At 43.4% G+C, this 17891-nt stretch overlaps 1 protein-coding gene across 1 annotated transcript; it reads right to left on the bottom strand.

Moving 5' to 3' along the window:
* Positions 1 to 444: 444 nt before the first annotated feature.
* LOC106573715 (RING finger and SPRY domain-containing protein 1) lies at positions 445 to 17866 on the bottom strand. Its single transcript, XM_014149014.3, has 15 exons — positions 17554 to 17866; positions 16297 to 16834; positions 12592 to 12644; positions 11036 to 11148; positions 5822 to 5948; positions 4970 to 5028; positions 4766 to 4832; positions 4563 to 4694; positions 4186 to 4301; positions 2693 to 2836; positions 2497 to 2608; positions 2239 to 2341; positions 1927 to 2079; positions 1682 to 1786; positions 445 to 1581 (listed from the first exon to the last, which is right to left on the bottom strand). Exons 2-15 carry the CDS (start codon positions 16656 to 16658, stop codon positions 1485 to 1487), a joined length of 1743 nt encoding a protein of 580 aa, XP_014004489.1. The 5' UTR covers positions 16659 to 16834; positions 17554 to 17866; the 3' UTR covers positions 445 to 1484.
* Positions 17867 to 17891: the final 25 nt, after the last annotated feature.

Below are 17891 nucleotides of genomic sequence, written 5' to 3'. Positions count from 1 at the left end.
CATGTAATTCATTCTGACTGATGGGTTTAGTTGTGAATGTAGCCCATGGCTAAATCATGTCAATAATAATGGCATCTTTGACAAGCAACAATATAACATTAAAGTAACTGTCCAGTGAAAATCTCACTTTTAAAAGTTCATATTCTAACTCATTCCCAAATAATGTTATAACTCATCCTATAATCGTATTTGTAGTCAAAGTATACATTGGAGAAAAAACACAAACCCGATTGTTTCAGAAACGCTTGATGGGGATGAGCTCCCATGAATAGTTTTAATGACCTGTTTACACACACACCATTCTGTTGTTGGGGTACTCCCACAACATTCCAACACAAAAAAAGCTGCTTTTTAAGATCATTACTTAACATTTTTTGGAAGGAAAACTATTTCACTCATTGTTTTTAATTATAGGTCATATTTCATAGAAATCTGGAAACACTGGACAGTTACTTGAATACATTTATTATTACAAATATCACAATTCAGAAAACAATGATCAATCAGTAAACCACATCTTTGGGACCCCTGGGGCTACTCCATTAAAGACGTTAAGATACCATTTCACTTTCAACTTCTCTTAATTTCTTCCATGACTCATTTTCTGGAATGGAGACAATTTGGCCCTCCAAATTTGCACTGTGACCAGATGTAGTCATTCATACTAACAGAGATGTCTGATATCTTCTGACAACATCCTCTGATTCTGAATGATTTTCCAAAACCACTTCAGGCTATCCTGGGAATCAAAACTATCCCAATTAGCTGTGATTTCAATCAACTCAATTTAGTTTTAATTGTACGTACACAAATATGATACTTTGAGTTCTTTTGTTAATTTTGCAATCTCATTTATAACAGAATGATTATTCAATCAACTCAGAAATGCTTCAAGTAAAGGAGAGCGCGAGAGATGGAGAGTAATAGACAAATCTGTGCTCAGTTGGTATTGTATGTTTGAGCAGGGAGTTAACATAGTCTTTTTGTTGTTGTGCCTTTACGTTTAGTCAGAAAACAAGAGAATAACAGATACATTTAAAACGTTTGAGCAGAGATACACAGGACACATTGACCAGAGCCTGAGGGAACATTAGGCAGATCCATGTGCAGATACTGTGTGAGTTTATGACATTAAGATTGATGAGGCAATTCTGGAAATGCTGCTGCCTGCTAATATCTCAAAATTGCCTTCCTGCCCTCTCACTCTCCCAGCACTTTCTTGCTCTCAGACGGGTGTAGGGCCCATCTCCTCACAGAGAGAACGCTCCATGGAGTGCAGATGAAGAAAAGGTTACCCCTCCTTGTTCTATTCTCCCTACACAGTCTCTCTCCTGGGGGTCTTCGTCAGGTCCCATCACTCCCTCCTCAAATTAGGCCCAGGGTCCGATCACAAATCCTAGCACAGCCCCATTGTCCTATTGGTTGGGATTGGAGGAGGGGAGGGTTGGGGAGGAGTGTTCATGTCCTGGTTTGGAGGTGATGTGTCAGGACACGTGTGAGATGAGTCTGACACGTGTCTGAATGTCCTGGCGACACAGCGGGCATGTCTCCAACTGTAAGGCACACTCCATACACATCCCACTAAGGAGACAGACACACAGAGGCCATGTAAGGAGCTGTAACAAATATGCAAATGGCTAGATAGGTACAAGTGGTGAAAAAGAGAGGGAAGTTGTTGTACCTGTGTCCGCAGGGTCTCAGCTCCGTATCGGCCATCTGGTCACAGCAGAGGGTGCAGCAGTTGTCTCTGATGCTCACCTGCTTCAGCAGGGCCAGGCGCCGGTGTCTGAGGGAAACACACAAGCACAGTCATGAAAAGCTACAAAGGAGTTCACATAATGTGCAGTTGTAATGTGCAGTTGTTCAACCAGAGTGATCATTTAGAGCCTAACCATTTCCCTCAAGGCTCCATTACCTCAGACTTACCTGGGAAGGATAATCTTCTCATCAGACGCCAGCGAGGCAAATTCATTGAAGGTGCTGAACTTAACAGACGGGGGGTGGCGGAAGGGCTTCGCCCCAAAGTTAAACTCACATTGTTGGTAGGACATGAAACTTGCTGCTGCAAAGAAGCCAGACCTGAGAAAGAGATGAAGTAGAGAGACTAAGGTAAGTGGAAGAATAGGGAGGACATTGGATGTGGCAGTGAGTTACTGAAATGTACAGCATGTGAATACTTGTGTGGGGTGGATTATGTCCATAGAAGGGAGCGAGCAGGAGTAGGGTGTGTATACTCACGTTGCTGAGGAGAACACCTGCTTCTCTGGGGGGAGTTCATGTCCATTCAGGTAGAAAAGCATCTGCTTCTTACCGAGGTCCAGTAGGAAACCGATGACATCTCCTACAGATCAACAAGAGTGTAAAGCTTAAGCATAGGCTTGTAAGGGCCAGTAGCTCAGTAACAAATGTGTGTAAGCTGAGGTCCTGACAGTCATCTCCCATTACAGCCTGCCTCTGAGCTACATGAATCCTGTATTGAGTTCGGGTTGAACTTACCCTCTTTCCAGCAGGGGTGGGAGTGTGGCTTACTGCGAGCATTGTACCAGATTAGCTGCCTGCAGCCATCATATGCACATGAATATTCATCATCTCCTATCCCATAGCCCTCCTGAAACACACACATTATGGCATTCAGTCTAGCATGAATAAACACTGATTGCTGTGTGTATCAGTAAAGAATGTGAACACTTACATGGTTGAGGAACTTGCTATCCTTGGTGGCCCAGCCAATCTGCATGACCCCTGAGGTGACCACAGTGACCTCATAGTACCACACGCCTGAGTCCACACAGAAGGTACAGCGGACACTCTCGAAGGAGGACGCGTCGCAGCGCGCCTTGGGAGGGGAGAAAAGGGCAGATCTGTTATCTCTATGGAACACAAGCATTATACCCCTCAGTGTACACAGTTTATTAGGTACACCCCCCGTTGACGAAAATGGATCGCTCCTATAGACAGTGAGTCACGTGGTCGTGGCTTGCTATATAAAACAGGCAGAAAGGCATTCAGTTACTGTTCGATTGAACGTTAGAATGGGCAAAACGAGTGACCTACGCGACTTTGAGCGTGGCGTGGTATGAATGTCAGTTCCTGGCACGCCGGATCCAGCATCTCAGAAACGGCCGGCCTTCTGGGCTTTTCACGCACAACAGCGTCTATGGTTTACCGATAACGGTGCAACAAACAAATAATATCCAGTCAGCGGCAGTTCTGTGGGCGAAAACAGCTCGTTGATGAGAGGTCAAAAGAATGGCAAGAATCGTGCAAACTAACAGACGGGACACAATAGGCAAATAACAGCACAGTACAGCAGTGGTGTGCAGAACGGCATCTCAGAACACACAACTCGTTGGTCCTTGTCATGGATGGGCTATTGCAGCAGACGACCACACTGGGTTCCACTCCTATCAGTTAAAAACAGAAGAAGTGGCTCCAGTGGGCCCGTGATCACCAACATTGGACAATTGAGGAGTGGAAAACATTGCGATGAATCCCGGTTCCTGTTGCGTCCTGCTGATGGCAGAGTCAGGATTTGGAGAAAGCAGCATGAGTCCATGGCCCCATCCTGCCTTGTGTCAATGGTACAGGCTGGTGGCGATGGTGTGGGTAATGTTTTCCTGGCGCGCGTTAGTTCCCTTGATACCAATCGAGCAACGCCTGAAAGCGATACCTTGAAGAATCCATGCCCCAAAGAATTTAGGCTGTTCTGGAGGCAAAGGGGGGTCTGACCTGGTACTAGATGGGTGTACCTAATAAACTGGCTACAGTGTAATGCTGGCCTTTCCCCATGACTGGAACATATAGTACAATCATTCTTTCCGTGTGCAACACAGTGCCCCTACAGAAAGTTGAGTTTGGATCATTCTAGTCACAAGACCACTGCTTTGTTAGGCTTGTTACATAGTAAGGCTGGGACAATACCAGTATCACAATATTTTTTCCATGGCAAAAATGAAAACACGAAGCAGAACAAACTCTTTGGTCCTTTAAAACCTGCTGTATGTAAAATATTGTGCTATAGCTTGGAAAATAAATACCTGGATGAGAACAGAATGTTTGTTTCCAACATCAGGGCTGTTTGCCTAAAGAAGTTACATCTGCTTCATGTTTTGTTTCCTTGCCATGATACTAACGAGTATTGAGATACTGGTATTGTCCCGGGCCTTCTACATAGACGCTCCTCACCTCGAGTCCACTAGGAGAGATCTTAAGATACTCGCTGACGTCGTTGCTGTTCAGCATGGCATTGATGTTGCTCAGGTTCACCTTCTCATAGGTGAACTGACGACCATCTTTCAGGACTGAGGAGAGGGAATGGTATAAGTCAGTCTCTCACACACACACACACACACACACACACGAAAAGTCTCCTCTGTCTCTTCAACCAAACTCAACTGTGCTGTTAAGTGCATATTCTGAAGGCACATCACACCCTGCAAGGAGCTTAAAGCCTCTTCACACAAGGAACAATGGACTGCTGCTAAAGCCAAGAGCACTGTCTGTTGTGTGGGGAAATGTGGATGAGAACTGTTCTCACTAACATGATGTAGTCTACTACTCACAGAGGTTATCCAGGCTCCATTGGGAACAGAAGCCGACTTGGCGCTTCAGGTAGTCTGTGTGGTCAGCCCACGATTCCAGAATCCCCAGCCGGTCACCTATACACGACTCGGACACCGTTAGCTTGTTCTCACCTGCAACAGTGAAATATGACAGTTAGTTGTCTGTTTCATGGCCAATGTACAGGAGATGGGGACAAACTTACTGGTCTGTGAGAACTTCTCCAAGGCTATGAGGGCAAAGAGCATAACAGTAGGATGGGCCTCAGAACTCTGGGAACAGAGATTGACAAATAAATAAGACAAAGTCGCATCCTCATTCTACAGAAAAACAACATGCAACCCAAGTACATGACTATTGACAGCTTGTAACAGAATTTATGATCTTCTAGATCTGTGTGTTCTCTCACCAGGCTCTCCAGCAGGTACTCCAGGGTTCCAGGGCTCAGGAGTCCAATGCTCGCTGGACCTGAGAGATGAGACATGCAGAGTGGGCGTTAGGAGGAGAAACAATGCTCAGGGCCACAGTAAAAGCACAGGATTGCACCAAGGTTACCTCAGATCTTCCAGAGAAAGAAAAGGTGTAGTTCACAGTTTGGGTTGTATACAAAACAGATTTTTTTTTTTATTTAACTAGGCAAGACAGTTAAGAACAAATTCTTATTTACAATGATGGCCTAGGAACAGAGGGTTAACTGTGTTGTGGGTTAACAACTCTGTGTTTTTGCCGCACTGCTTTGCTTTATCTTGGCCAAGTCGCAGTTGAAAATGAGAACTTGTTCTCAACTGGCCTACCTGGTTAAATAAAGGTGAAATATATATATATATTTTTTTAACTGCCTTGTTCAGGGCAGAATGACAGATTTTTACCTTGTCAGCTCGGGGATTCGATCCAGCAACCTTTCGGTTACTGGCCCAACGCTCTAACCACTAGGCTACCCGCCGCCCCTACATTGATTAGTAGAGGCAACCCCCGTTGGGTATGTCAGACAGACTGAATCGTTTCACCCTGACCAACCTCCGCAGCCCAGTGCTGCAGGCTCAGCAGAGCTGTCAGAGCACTTCGGCCATGTCATGACAGGCCAACTCAAACCTGCAGGATCAGCGCTTTCAGTTCACACTGACCACTTGATATGCTAAAAACTGGTTGAGCAGCTAGGGTCAAATAACCTGGAGCATTTTCATACATATTCACACTGTACATTCTGTGAGTTGGTGTGTGTGTAAGAGAATGAGGGAGATCAGGTTGCATCTACACTCACCAGCCAGTTTCTCAGCCAGGCAGCCCAGTACAGCTGTTGTGTTGCGATGCTTGGAAGGGATGACAGCATCCTGGCGGGCCACAGTGGAACTCAGGCTCAGCATCCCGGACAGCTTCTGTAGAGCGTCCTAACAAAGGGAAACAAGCACTGTTATGAAAGCCCAACACAGAAAAACCTTTAGATCGGCAATGTTCAAATCTCCTTAATACCCACTTTCTCTGTAAGCCTATATGGAATAAAACGGGGAAAGCAAAAGGATACACTGACTAGATAAACAAAAACACTGAATCCCTCTCAATACAGAGTAAAAATTCTGAGCCAAGACTGTGGGTTTTTCTTTTTCAAAAGAAGAATCTTTAAGAGACAAAAAGTACAGTGCTGACTCAAAGCAGAGAAATAAACAAAAAGTTGGCAGAAAAACCCTGTACTTGACAATAAGATTGGCGTGTTGTGATCAGCCGCTCTCAAGGAGTGCGTAGGAGTGGACAATCATGCATTGGGAATTTGCGCTTTGAATTAGAGTACTGTGTAGGCATTAGGCAAGGAAGATGAATCGTAGCGACATTACAGGTAGGGCCCTATAAAATCTGTTAAAAAAACAAACAAAAAAACCCTGAATTCCATTTAGTTGTTTTCCCCAAAATTCCGTTATCTCCTTTCTGTTTTTCCAGGTATCTGTTTTTCCAATTCTTTTCGCTCCAAATCACACTTAGTTTATAGAAAAACTAAATTGGATGTTCTAAGTCCACAACAATGATTATACCACATCCAGAGACCTCTTTAGAAGTATTTACACTTTAATCCAACTGCACACCAGCCAGAGACCGTTGTTTGTTAGTGATGTTTCTGTAGCGCTCATGTGAATGCAGTGCCCCCCCCCCCTCCTAAGTTTAATAGTAAAGACGTACTTTAACTGTAAAAATGTATTACCCTTTTAATGTGCCATGTACACAACCAGTCATGTTTTCATCGGATTGTCAAAACAAATCACTTCAAAAAGTAGGTTACGACTGCACGTTTATCCAAAATAATTCCAGCATCTGAACAGCGCACTCACCAACTTTCCAGCAAAAACTCTCTCACTGGAGAAAGTACCTGAGCGAGCAAAACAGCACCCCTCTGTCTTACTATACACTGAGGGTACAAAACATTACAAAACACTGCTCTTTCCATGACATAGACTGACCAGGTGAAAGCTATGATCCCTTGTTGATGTCACCTGTTAAATCCACTTCAAATCAGTGTAGATGAATGTGAGAAAGGTTAAAGAAGCACAGCCTTGAGACAATTGAGACATGGATTGTGCATGTCTGCCATTGAGGGTGAATGGGCAAGACAGAAGACTTAAGTGGCTTGCGAAAGTATTCACCCCCCGTGGCATTTTTCCTATTTTGTTGCCTAACAACCTGGAATTAAAATAGATTTTTTGGGGGGGGGTTTGTATCATTTGATTTACACAACATGCCTACCACTTTGAAGATGCTAAATATTTTTTTATTGTGAAACAAACAAGAAATAAGACAAAAAAAACGGAAAACTTGAGCAAGCATAACTATTCACCCCCCCAAAGTCAATATTTTGTCGAGCCACCTTATGCAGCAATTACAGCTGTAAGTCTCTTGGAGTATGTCTCTAAAAGCTTGGCACATCTAGCCACTGGGATTTTTGCCCATTCTTCAAGGCAAAACTGCTCCAGCTCCTTCAAGTTGGATGGGTTCCCCTGGTGTACTGCAATCATACCACAGATGATTGCAGTATGTTTCCCCTTAAACCACTCGAGTGTTGCTTTAGCAGTATGCTTATGGTCATTGTCCTGCGGGAAGGTGAACCTCCGTCCCAGTCTCAAATCTCTGGAAGACTGAAACAGGTTTCCCCTCACGAATTTCCCTGTATTTAGCGCCATCCATCATTCCTTCAATTCTGACCAGTTTCCCAGTCCCTGCCGATGAAAGACATCCCCACAGCATGATGCTGCCACCACCATGCTTCACTCTGTGGGGATGGTGTTCTCGGGGGGTAAGGAGTTGGTGTTGGGTTTGCGCCAGACATAGCGTTTTCCTTGATGGCCAAAAAGCTACATTTGTGTCTCATCTGACCAGAGTACCTTCTTCCATATGTTTGGGGAGTCTCCCACACACCTTTTGGCGAACACCAAACGTGTTTGCTTATTTTTTTCTTTAAGCAAAGGCTTTTTTCTGGCCACTCTTCAGTAAAGCCCAGCTCTGTGGACTGTACGGCTTAAAGTGGTCCTATGGACAGATACTCCAATCTCCGCTGTGGAGCTTTGCAGCTCCTTCAGGGTTATCTTTGGTCTCTTTATTACCTCTCTGATTAATGCCCTCCTTGCCTGGTCCGTGAGTTTTGGTGGGCGGCCCTCTCTTGGCAGGTTTGTTGTGGTGCCATATTCTTTCCATTTTTTAATAATGAATTTAATGGTGCTCTGTGGGATGTTCAAAGTTTGATATTTTTTTATAACCCAACCCTGATCTGTACTTCTCCACAACTTTGTACCTGACCTGTTTGCAGAGTTCCTTGGTCTTCATGGTGCCACTTGCTTGGTGATGCCCCTTGCTTAGTGGTGTTGCAGACTCTGGGGCCTTTCAGAACAGGTGTATGTATACAGAGATCATGTGACAGTTCATGTGACACTTAAATAAAGTCCACCTGTGTGCAATCTAACTAATTATGTGACTTCTGAAGGTCATTTTTTGCACCAGATCTTTTTTAGGGGAGTTCATAGCAGAGGGGTTGAATACATATGCACGCACCACTCTTCCGATTTTTATTTTTTGAAACAAGTTATTTTTTTCATTTCACTTCACCAATTTGGACTATTTTGTGTACGTCAATTACATGAAATCCAAATAAATATCAATTTAAATGACAGGTTGTAATGCAACAAAATAGGAAAAACGCCAAGGGGGATGAATACTTTTGCAAGGCACTGTATGGTAGTAGGTGCCAGGCACACCGGTTTGAGTGTGTCAAGAACTGGAACAGTGCAGGGTTTTTCACACTCAACAGTTTCCCGTGTGTATCAATAATAGTCCACCACCCAAAGGACATCCAGCCAACTTCAGACAACTGTGTGAAGCATTGGAGTCAACATGAGCCAGCACCACCGTGGAACGCTTGACAACTTATAGAGTCCATGACCCGATGAATTGAGGCTGTTATGAGGGCAAACGGGGTGCAAAGCATTATTAGGAAGGTGTTCCTAATGTTTTGTAAACTAAGTATATGTAGAACATGTATCTGATTCATTGCCATACTCTTTTTGGCCAGAAAGCAGGTGGTGCTCCAATAGTTCTCACTAGATTAGTGTCTTAGGTGCAACAGTGTGTGATGATTATTTTTACAGTCTATGGTAAGGATGGTCAGGAAATCGCTGATTAAAACCCCATCAAAATAGGTTGATGTATGTCGATTGTGTATAGAGGACACCTCACAACAGAATGCAATGTTGCAAACTAGCATACGGAACCACTCTGCGAAATGTGTCCTTCCCGATCTGAAAACAGCGATGAACATAACATGTAGCAACAACAGGCATGTGGGGGGAGGGTTCTTGAAATGGAACATCCAATCCAAATTTTGCCGCTGCAGCCAGCGAACCATTCAAACCATTTTTACAATACAAAATCCTCCAGACCTCCAAGAGAGGCGTGACAGCAACATGATTTTTAGGTATGGCATTGCTGACATGACACGACTACTAAACTAACATACGCAATTTTTTATAAGATGGTCATACCAAGGATAACTTAGGTATTTGATTTGGAATTTTAGGACCCCTGTATAAAGGAAACATGAAGAAACATTGAGTTTGGCCTTACTGCTATTAGCCTATAGACACATTGAATAACAGATTCATACACAGAAAAACAGATAGTAAATGTTTTAGTTTTTTTAAAGGAAGTCTGTTTTGAAGTGTCTGTCCTATATCTAAGAGATAAGAGAAAGCTCAGGATATTTTTTTATTTTTTTTTACTGTGGAATTACCTGTATACCTTTGACTATAAATTCCATGAATTTTTTCGTCCCAGTTCCAGGTTACCTTCAGAGTCCCCGTGACAGTCTCATCTTTCAATAGAGGGCTAATATTAATTCGTAGGCCAAACCGTTTGGACGCTACAGACGTTTCCATGAGAAGACAGATTAATTTTTGAGACGTCTCCAGGTCTGACAAACAGTGCTGTAGCACTGCCACCTTCCACCGCGGATTCCGGAAGACCGACATCGGCTAATGCGGTGGATAGAGACGCAGCCCATGCAGAAAAAACATCTCTAGCTTAACATGGGGATTTTTTTTGTTGTTGCATTTATTATACCTCGAGCAGAGCTTGGTGGGCATCAAGCGGATAAATTATTATTACATTTTTTATGCCCAGCTCATGAGGCCCCTTGATGATGTGAGGCCGAAGGCAATTGCCTCATCTGCCTAATGATAAGTCCGCCAGTACGGTTGTCATTACATTAGCATCATAGCTAACGGCTACACAAAATGGTAGACAAACACACACAGAGGGGCATTCCTGTGCCGTTGCCTCTTCAGAAAGTTTTAGGGAGGCCTCCCGAGTGGTGCAGCGGTCTAAAGCACTACAGACCCGGGTTCGATCCCAGGCTGTGTCACAACCGTCCGTGACTGGTAGTCCCATAGGGCGGTGCACAATTTGCGCAGTGTCGTCCAGGTTAGGCCAGGGGAGGGGGCTCTAGCTGGCTCATTACGTTCTAGCGACTCCTTGTGGCGGGCTGGGCGCCTGCAGGTCCACCACAAGTGTTTCCTCCGAGACATTGGTGTGGCTGGCTTCCGGTTTAAGCGAGCGTGTGTTAAGAAGCGCGGTTTGGCGAGTCATGTTTCAGAGCTCGCATGACTCGACCTTCGCCTCTCCCGATCCCGTTGGGGAGTTGCAGTGATGAAACAAAATCGTAATTGGATATCACGAAATTGGGGAGAAAAAGGGGGCAAAAAATACAAGGAACGTTTTAGGGAAAAAACAAATGACTGATGTATTTGTCTTATGAAAATCATGGGCAAATGAATACATTTTCTAATAACTTGAATACATTTAGTTGATTTACTACATTTCAATACATTTTTGAACATTGTTGAATTCCTTTTTAAAATGTCTGGATTTTCTCCACGTTTTCCAGAACGCAGATTTTATCAGGGCCTAGAGGGAACTAGAAACCCAGATAGTAACTAGTACTTACTTTTGTGGGCAGTGGGCACTCGTCAAGCAGCAGGGTGATCACAGCTGGTCCCAATGGGTCATCCAGTGGTATCACCCGGATCAGAGACTGGACCACCTCCAACCAGCCGTCATCTTAGGGTAGCACAGAGGATGGGGCAGGGGAGGGAGTGGAGGTTAGCAGGGGAGGGAGTGGAGGTTAGCAGGGGAGGGAGTGGAGGTTAGCAGGGGAGGGAGTGGAGGTTAGCAGGGGAGAGCAAAACTGGTAATTAACAGCCCCCTTGCTGTTTGTAGTTAGTCATCACACTTGATGCAGATATGCGGTCTTTGAGGTTGTTTAAGCATGTCTGCTTGAGGGCTTTCTTGTGCATCATCACTCAACTGGCCAGAAACCGAAACTCATTTACGGTTGAATTCTGTTGAAAGTGAGGAATTGTTTGGGGTTTCTCTTCCTCCTGGCCATCCTCAATTCAAAAGAATTGACTCATTTCTAACCTTTCCCTGTGATCAGACTATGCAACCTACTGTGTATTTCCCTCTGTGGCAACAGCAGCACATAAGGCAGATAGATGTCTTTTACAGATATCCACAACATCATTGATGAACATAAGAAAAGCTCAAATACGGTGGTGAATAAAATACTAGTGAACCTTTATATCCCACCACCAGCTACCCCACTCCTATCCCTGATAAGGGCCAGGAATAACTCCATTCTTCCCTTTCCATAGTGGAGAGTCAACACCTGACTGCCCTGCACCAAACCTACAACTCTCAACCATCAAAGGAAGAGATGCACTTATTAAGTAAACAGCACACAGTTGTGGCAATGAGAGGGGACGAGACATGCTGGCGGGCAGGATACAGTAGTTAAGACCCAGTTAGGCCGTGCTAAATCCACCTCTTAGATACCAGCCAAAGAAAGGCTCAGACCTGCCACTCACTAACATAATGCTCTGGAAGCATGGGTCTTGTTCTCAAAATGAATAGCCTTAACGGGGAATAGTAAAAGGTTACAAACAAGGCTTTTCGGGCTCTCTTTATGTAGTGTTGTCTCTCTAGTGTCGTGATGTGTGTTTTACTTTACTTATTTGACTTCTTTTTAATCCCAGCCCCCGTCCCCACAGCTGGCCTTTTGCCTTTTGGTAGGCCATCATAAATAAGAATTTGTTCTAAACTGACTTGCCTAGTTAAATAAAAGGTTAAATAAAAAATAAAAGGCTCATTCATGTAGAATGAACACATTCTAGCTGAAGGATCAGATGAGATTGACTAATAGGCAGGCAGAAAGGCACATTATGGCCTGAGGACAGAGTGACTGGGCAGCCAGCATTAGCATCATTATGTCGGCTAGAAGAGCCTTGAACAACCTTAAGATCCACTAGTCATCGATATCCGTAGGTTACAGCTGACAAGAGGACTCACTAATTATTTAATTTGACACAGAGGAGATGAAGCATCAGAGGACAGAGTTCCTCTTACTGAAGAAAATGACAGTATCTTTCTTAAGAAATCTGGTCTGAAATCCATGTATTACATCATGGTACTGTATATGAGCAATCATAAGTACATCTGTCTTACCCGTTTCTGCCATCTCATGCAGCGTGATCATGGAGTAGGGAGGCTCTTGGTCACTGAAAAAAAGCAAAATGTGATGGTGAACAGAGAATCTTGTGACAATGAAGTTCAATCATTGTTATGTCTGGTCTAAGCAGTTAAGAAATTCAGATGACAAGTCAAAGGCAGAGAGAGTGGAGCAGTGTGATGGATGGGCGTGCGACTGTTGTCGTTTTTTCTGCGAGCGAGACTGGCCCATCGGCCTCCCTCACCCTGCCTGTAAATCTGACCACTAACAGCAGTCATACTGATCCCTGGGGAACCCCTCCTGGATAACCCCAGAGGAGAATCTGTCTTCAAATCCAATCTTATTGGTTGCATACACATATTTTGCTGCTGTTATCACAGGGGCAATCCTTATGTTTCTAGCTCCAGCAGTGCAGTAATAGACAACACACACAAATAATTAGTCCAGAATATACAGTACTATTCAAAAGTTCACACCTACTCATTCAAGGGTTTTTCTTTATTTTTGACTATTTTCTACATTGTAGAATAATAGTGAAGACGTCAAAACTATGATATAACACATATGGAATCATGTGGTAACCAAAAAATAATAATATATTTGAGATTCTTCAAAGTAGCCACCCTTTGCCTTGATGACAGCTTTGCACTCTTGGCATTCTCTCATCCAGCTTTATGAGGAATACTTTTCCAACAGTCTTGAAGTAGTTCCCACATATGCTGAGCACTTGTTGGCTGTTTTCCTTCACTCTGCGGTCCAACTCATCCCAAACCATCTCAATTGGGTTGAGGTCGGGTGATTGTGGAGGCCAGGTCATCTGATGCAGCACTCCATTATCCTTCTTGATCAAATAGCCCTTACACAGCCTGGTGGTGTGTTGGGTCAAGGTCCTGCTGAAAAACAAATGATAGTGGGACTAAGCACAAACCAGATGAGATGGCGTATCGCTGCAGAATGCTGTGGTAGCCATGCTGGTTAAGTGTGCCTTGAATTCTAAATAAATCACAGACAGTGTCACAAAGCACCCCCACACCATCACACCTCCTCCTACATGCTTCACAGTGGAAACCACACATGCGGAGATCGATCACTCACCTACTGAGTCTCACAGACACGTCGGCTGGAACCAAAAATCTCAAATTTGGACTCATCAGACCAAAGGACAGATTTCCACCAGTCTAATGTCCATTGCTCGTGTTTCTTGGCCCAAGCAAGTCTCTTCTTATTATTGGTGTCCTTTAGTAGTGGTTTCTTTGCAGCAATTTGACCATGAAGGCCTAATTCATGCAGTCTCCTTTGAACAGTTGATGGTGAGATGTGTCTGTTACTTGAACTCTGAAGGATTTTTTTGGCCTGCAATTTCTGAGGCTGGTAACTCTACTGAACATATCCTCTGCAGCAGAGGTAACTCTGAGTCTTCCTTTCCTGCGGCAGTCCTCATGAGAGCCAGTTTCAAAGCGCTTGATGTCATTTCTCTTTGCTTATGTGAGCTGTTCTTGCCATTATATGGACGTGTTTTTTTACCAAATAGGGCTATCTTCTGTATACCACCCTTACCTTGTCACAACACAAATGATTGGCTCAAACGCATTAGGGAAAGAAATTCCACAAATGAACTTTTAATTGAAATGCATTCCAGGTGACTACCTCATGAAGCTGGTTGAGAATGCCAAGAGTGTGCAAAGCTGTCAAGGCAAAGAGTGGCTACTTTAAAGAATCTCAAATATAAAATATATTTTTATTTGTTTAACACTTTCTTGGTTTCTATATGATTTCCATGTGTTATTTAAGTTTCACTATTACTCTACAAATGTAAAATAAAGACAAACCCTTGAATGAGCAGGTGTGTCCAAACTTTTGACTGGTACTGTGTGTAACACACACACACAAACACACACACACACGGTCAAAAGTTTTAGCATCTCAATTTTTCCAGTTTTATTGAAATTCACATTTTAATGTACTCTGAAAATAAATCATAGAACAAATAAACAATTGGGGACCCAAAAAAATTATGTAATAGTTTTGTTTAACAAAATGTAATCTACATTTTTTACTCAAACTAGTCACCTTTTGCAGTTTTAACAGCCGAACACACTCAAGGCATTCTTTCTACAATGGAAATCAAATATTGTTCAGAAAGTTCTTCCCAACACTGTTCCAGAAGTTCCCACAAATGTGTTGCACTTGTAGGTTGCTTTGCTTTCACCCTTCTGCCCAGTTCATCCCAAACCAGCTCAATGGGGTTTAAGTCTGGAGACTGTGCTGGCCATTCCATGATTTGAAGCCTACCATGTTGTTCTTTTCTTCTAAGGTAGCTGTGACATAGCCTGGAGGTATGTTCTGGGTCATTATCTTGCTGTAGGATGAACCCCTGACCAACTAGGCATACACCAGAGGGTATGGAATAGCGCTGCACAATGCTGTGGTAGCTGTTTTGGTTCAGGGTGCCGACTCTGGATCCAGCCAAAGAGCCCCAGACCATCACACATCCTCCTCCATGTTTGACAGTTGGTGTCACACACTGAGGAACCATCCTTTCACCTACTCGACGGCATACAAAACCCCTGCGTGATGAACCCAAGATTTAACATTTTGAGTAGTCCACCAGCAGTGCTTCATGGCCCAGGCAAGCCTCTAATTTTGCCATCTTAGCAATGGCTTTCTTACTGCCACTCGAGCTGTCAAACCTGCAGCTCAAAGTCTTCTCTTCACAGTTGAAACTGAGACGTGCTTACTTCTACCAGTGTTTAGCTGTGCTTGAAGCTGTTGTCCTGTGAGCCACCTATCACGCAAGCTGTTGACTCTCAGAAACATGTCTTCTGATGGCTTTGGGTCTGCCAGACCTCTTCCCGTCAGAGTTTCCAAGTGCCTTTTGATGGTGTAGGAAACTGTACTCACTGACACCTTGGCTTTCTTTACAATTTCTCTAAAAGAAAATAACTACACTTTTAGGGGTTATAATGGTCTGTGTCTCCTTTTGTTAATGCCTTTTCCTCACTATTATGATAGCAATATAGTACTTCCTGCTGTACAATAATGTCCAAATAATGCTTAAGAGGGTGTAGTAACACAGTCTGTTCCAACACTGATTTTATATAGACAGATGGTTTTTGTAAGTAATTAACAAAAGTTGGGACACCTGTAGGAATTGTTAGTATCAAGGCTCAATTTACTTCCATTGCTGCAGAACAGCTGTAAGTTGTTAACTTATTACTTCTTCCCTGAAAAAGGCCTTTTTTTATAACTCTGAAATGTACATTATTTTTCAGTTTTTGGTAGCAAACTTTCTTTTTTTTTTTTTTACCTCTGGCAGTTTACCGCTTACCTTTGTACCATTTCAGGTTATTACCTGGACTTGATCTGCTTCCATTTCAATAAAAAAAAATGGAAAAATGGGGGTGTTCTAAAACTCTGACTAGTAGTGTGTATGTATGCATACATGCATGCATGCATGCATGCATACATACATACATACATACATACATAAACACTCACGCATTGAACAAAAATATAAACCTCACGACCATGTTAATGACCATGTTAATGCCTGAAGTGCCAACAAATGGGTGTGCATAATCTGAACAAACGTAACTACAGTCCTGACACATAATATTCAACTACACTTCTGAAGGGAAGCAAAGTTTATTATGCATGCCACGGCCACTTGCTTGGTTGGAAATTACATTTCAAACACTTACTTGTCAACTAAAGTCCTGATGACAGCAAGTGTGTCCAGCACCAGCCCGTCCACATTTTGTTTCTTCCGGCGAGGTTCATGGGGTCCCCGTCCACGGCGGGGCGGTCTGACTGGGTCCCGGGGCCGACTGCTTCGTGCCTCCGGGTGATCAGCAGCGGTGTGATCAACTCGCCTGAGCTGCCCGCGAGTTACTGATCCATCATCCACATCACTGTCTTCTCTACAAACACAGCTGTTTCCCATGGTTCTGGTTGTCCCGAGGCTTTCCCAAACCCGTAGTGAATGTAGCTGCTCCAAAGAGAGCAGTAAAACCTGTTCAAGGCTCCTTCTAGCACAGAACGCAATCCAAGAAGCTACTATCATATCATTTGGAGCACTCGTGGAGGCGTCTCATGACGATCCGGGTGGGGACGTCAATCATGGTGCTACTACTCTGCAGATGGATGGCAACCAGGAGGAGTGGCACAGATCAGCAGTGTTACAGTGAACAATAATCGTCATACAGGAAGGAAGTCCACGTGCACTTTCCAAACTCTGACCTGTGTAAAATAACATTGATGAAAAGAATACATGTTCAAGATAAACAAAATGCACTGAGAAATTAAGATGTAGCTAGCAAGTGTTGTTGATTAATATTACAGAATATACTAGTTAGCTAACATTATATACGGCTATTTGGTACAGTTTAGTTGTTATATTTAAGTCAAATTTACCTGGCTAGCTAACGTTAGTTAGATAAGCTTGTTATGACTAATTTATGCCAAGGCTAAATTGACTGGCTGTAACAACATCCATGTTGAAACGGATAATGAGAGTTAGCTGGTGCTAACGTTACACAAAATAATGGTAAATAGCTAAAACAACAGCCATGTTGAAACTGCTAATGCGAGTTAGTTGTCTGGTTAGCAGCTAACGTTTACATTACACCAAATATACTGGTATATAGCTAACCCTTTGTCTGTGGTTACGCTGTTGGCCCAACTTGAAGCTATTTATTGTATATAATGAGAGACGTTTTACTGAACTGTAGCTACCTACAATTAGTTTAACGTTACCAAATGAGTAAGCTAACCTGCTGACTGTTAGTCAGACAGCCAGCTAACTTAATAGCTAGCATTAGCAATTTTTCACACCCCCCATGTTACATGACAACATTAAATGTGGCTAAACTAGCTAAATTAGCTCATGTTTGCTCTCATGAGATGCTTGTTGGTTCTATATGGGCGTGAAAATAATAGCTCGCGAGCTAGCTACTTACCTTGCAAAATAGCTGGTAATGTCCTCAGATAGTTAACGAGTTACGACAATAATCAAGATGAATAGGCCCTTGAAAAGCTTTACGAAAAACGCTTTTACTTTAAACAAGCTATCTACCCGTTAGCCATGCTAGCTAGGTAGCTAACTAAACAAAAAGGGGAGCTTGCAAGCACAAACTAGTTAGTGTAACGTTAGATTGTTAACAATCCCATTTAATCTGCTCTTTATTGATTCAATCGGGTATAACGCCCTCCAACCCATTTATTTAATTTCGTGTACGGCTGTACTGACAACTAACTAGCCTAGTTCCGTAGCGTCAGCTACCCCCCCACCCCCCCC

Source organism: Salmo salar, chromosome 16 (assembly GCF_965601325.2).
Source record: "Salmo salar chromosome 16, fSalSal1, whole genome shotgun sequence".
NCBI lineage: Eukaryota > Metazoa > Chordata > Actinopteri > Salmoniformes > Salmonidae > Salmo > Salmo salar.
This window is presented reverse-complemented; position numbering and strand designations above follow the sequence as displayed.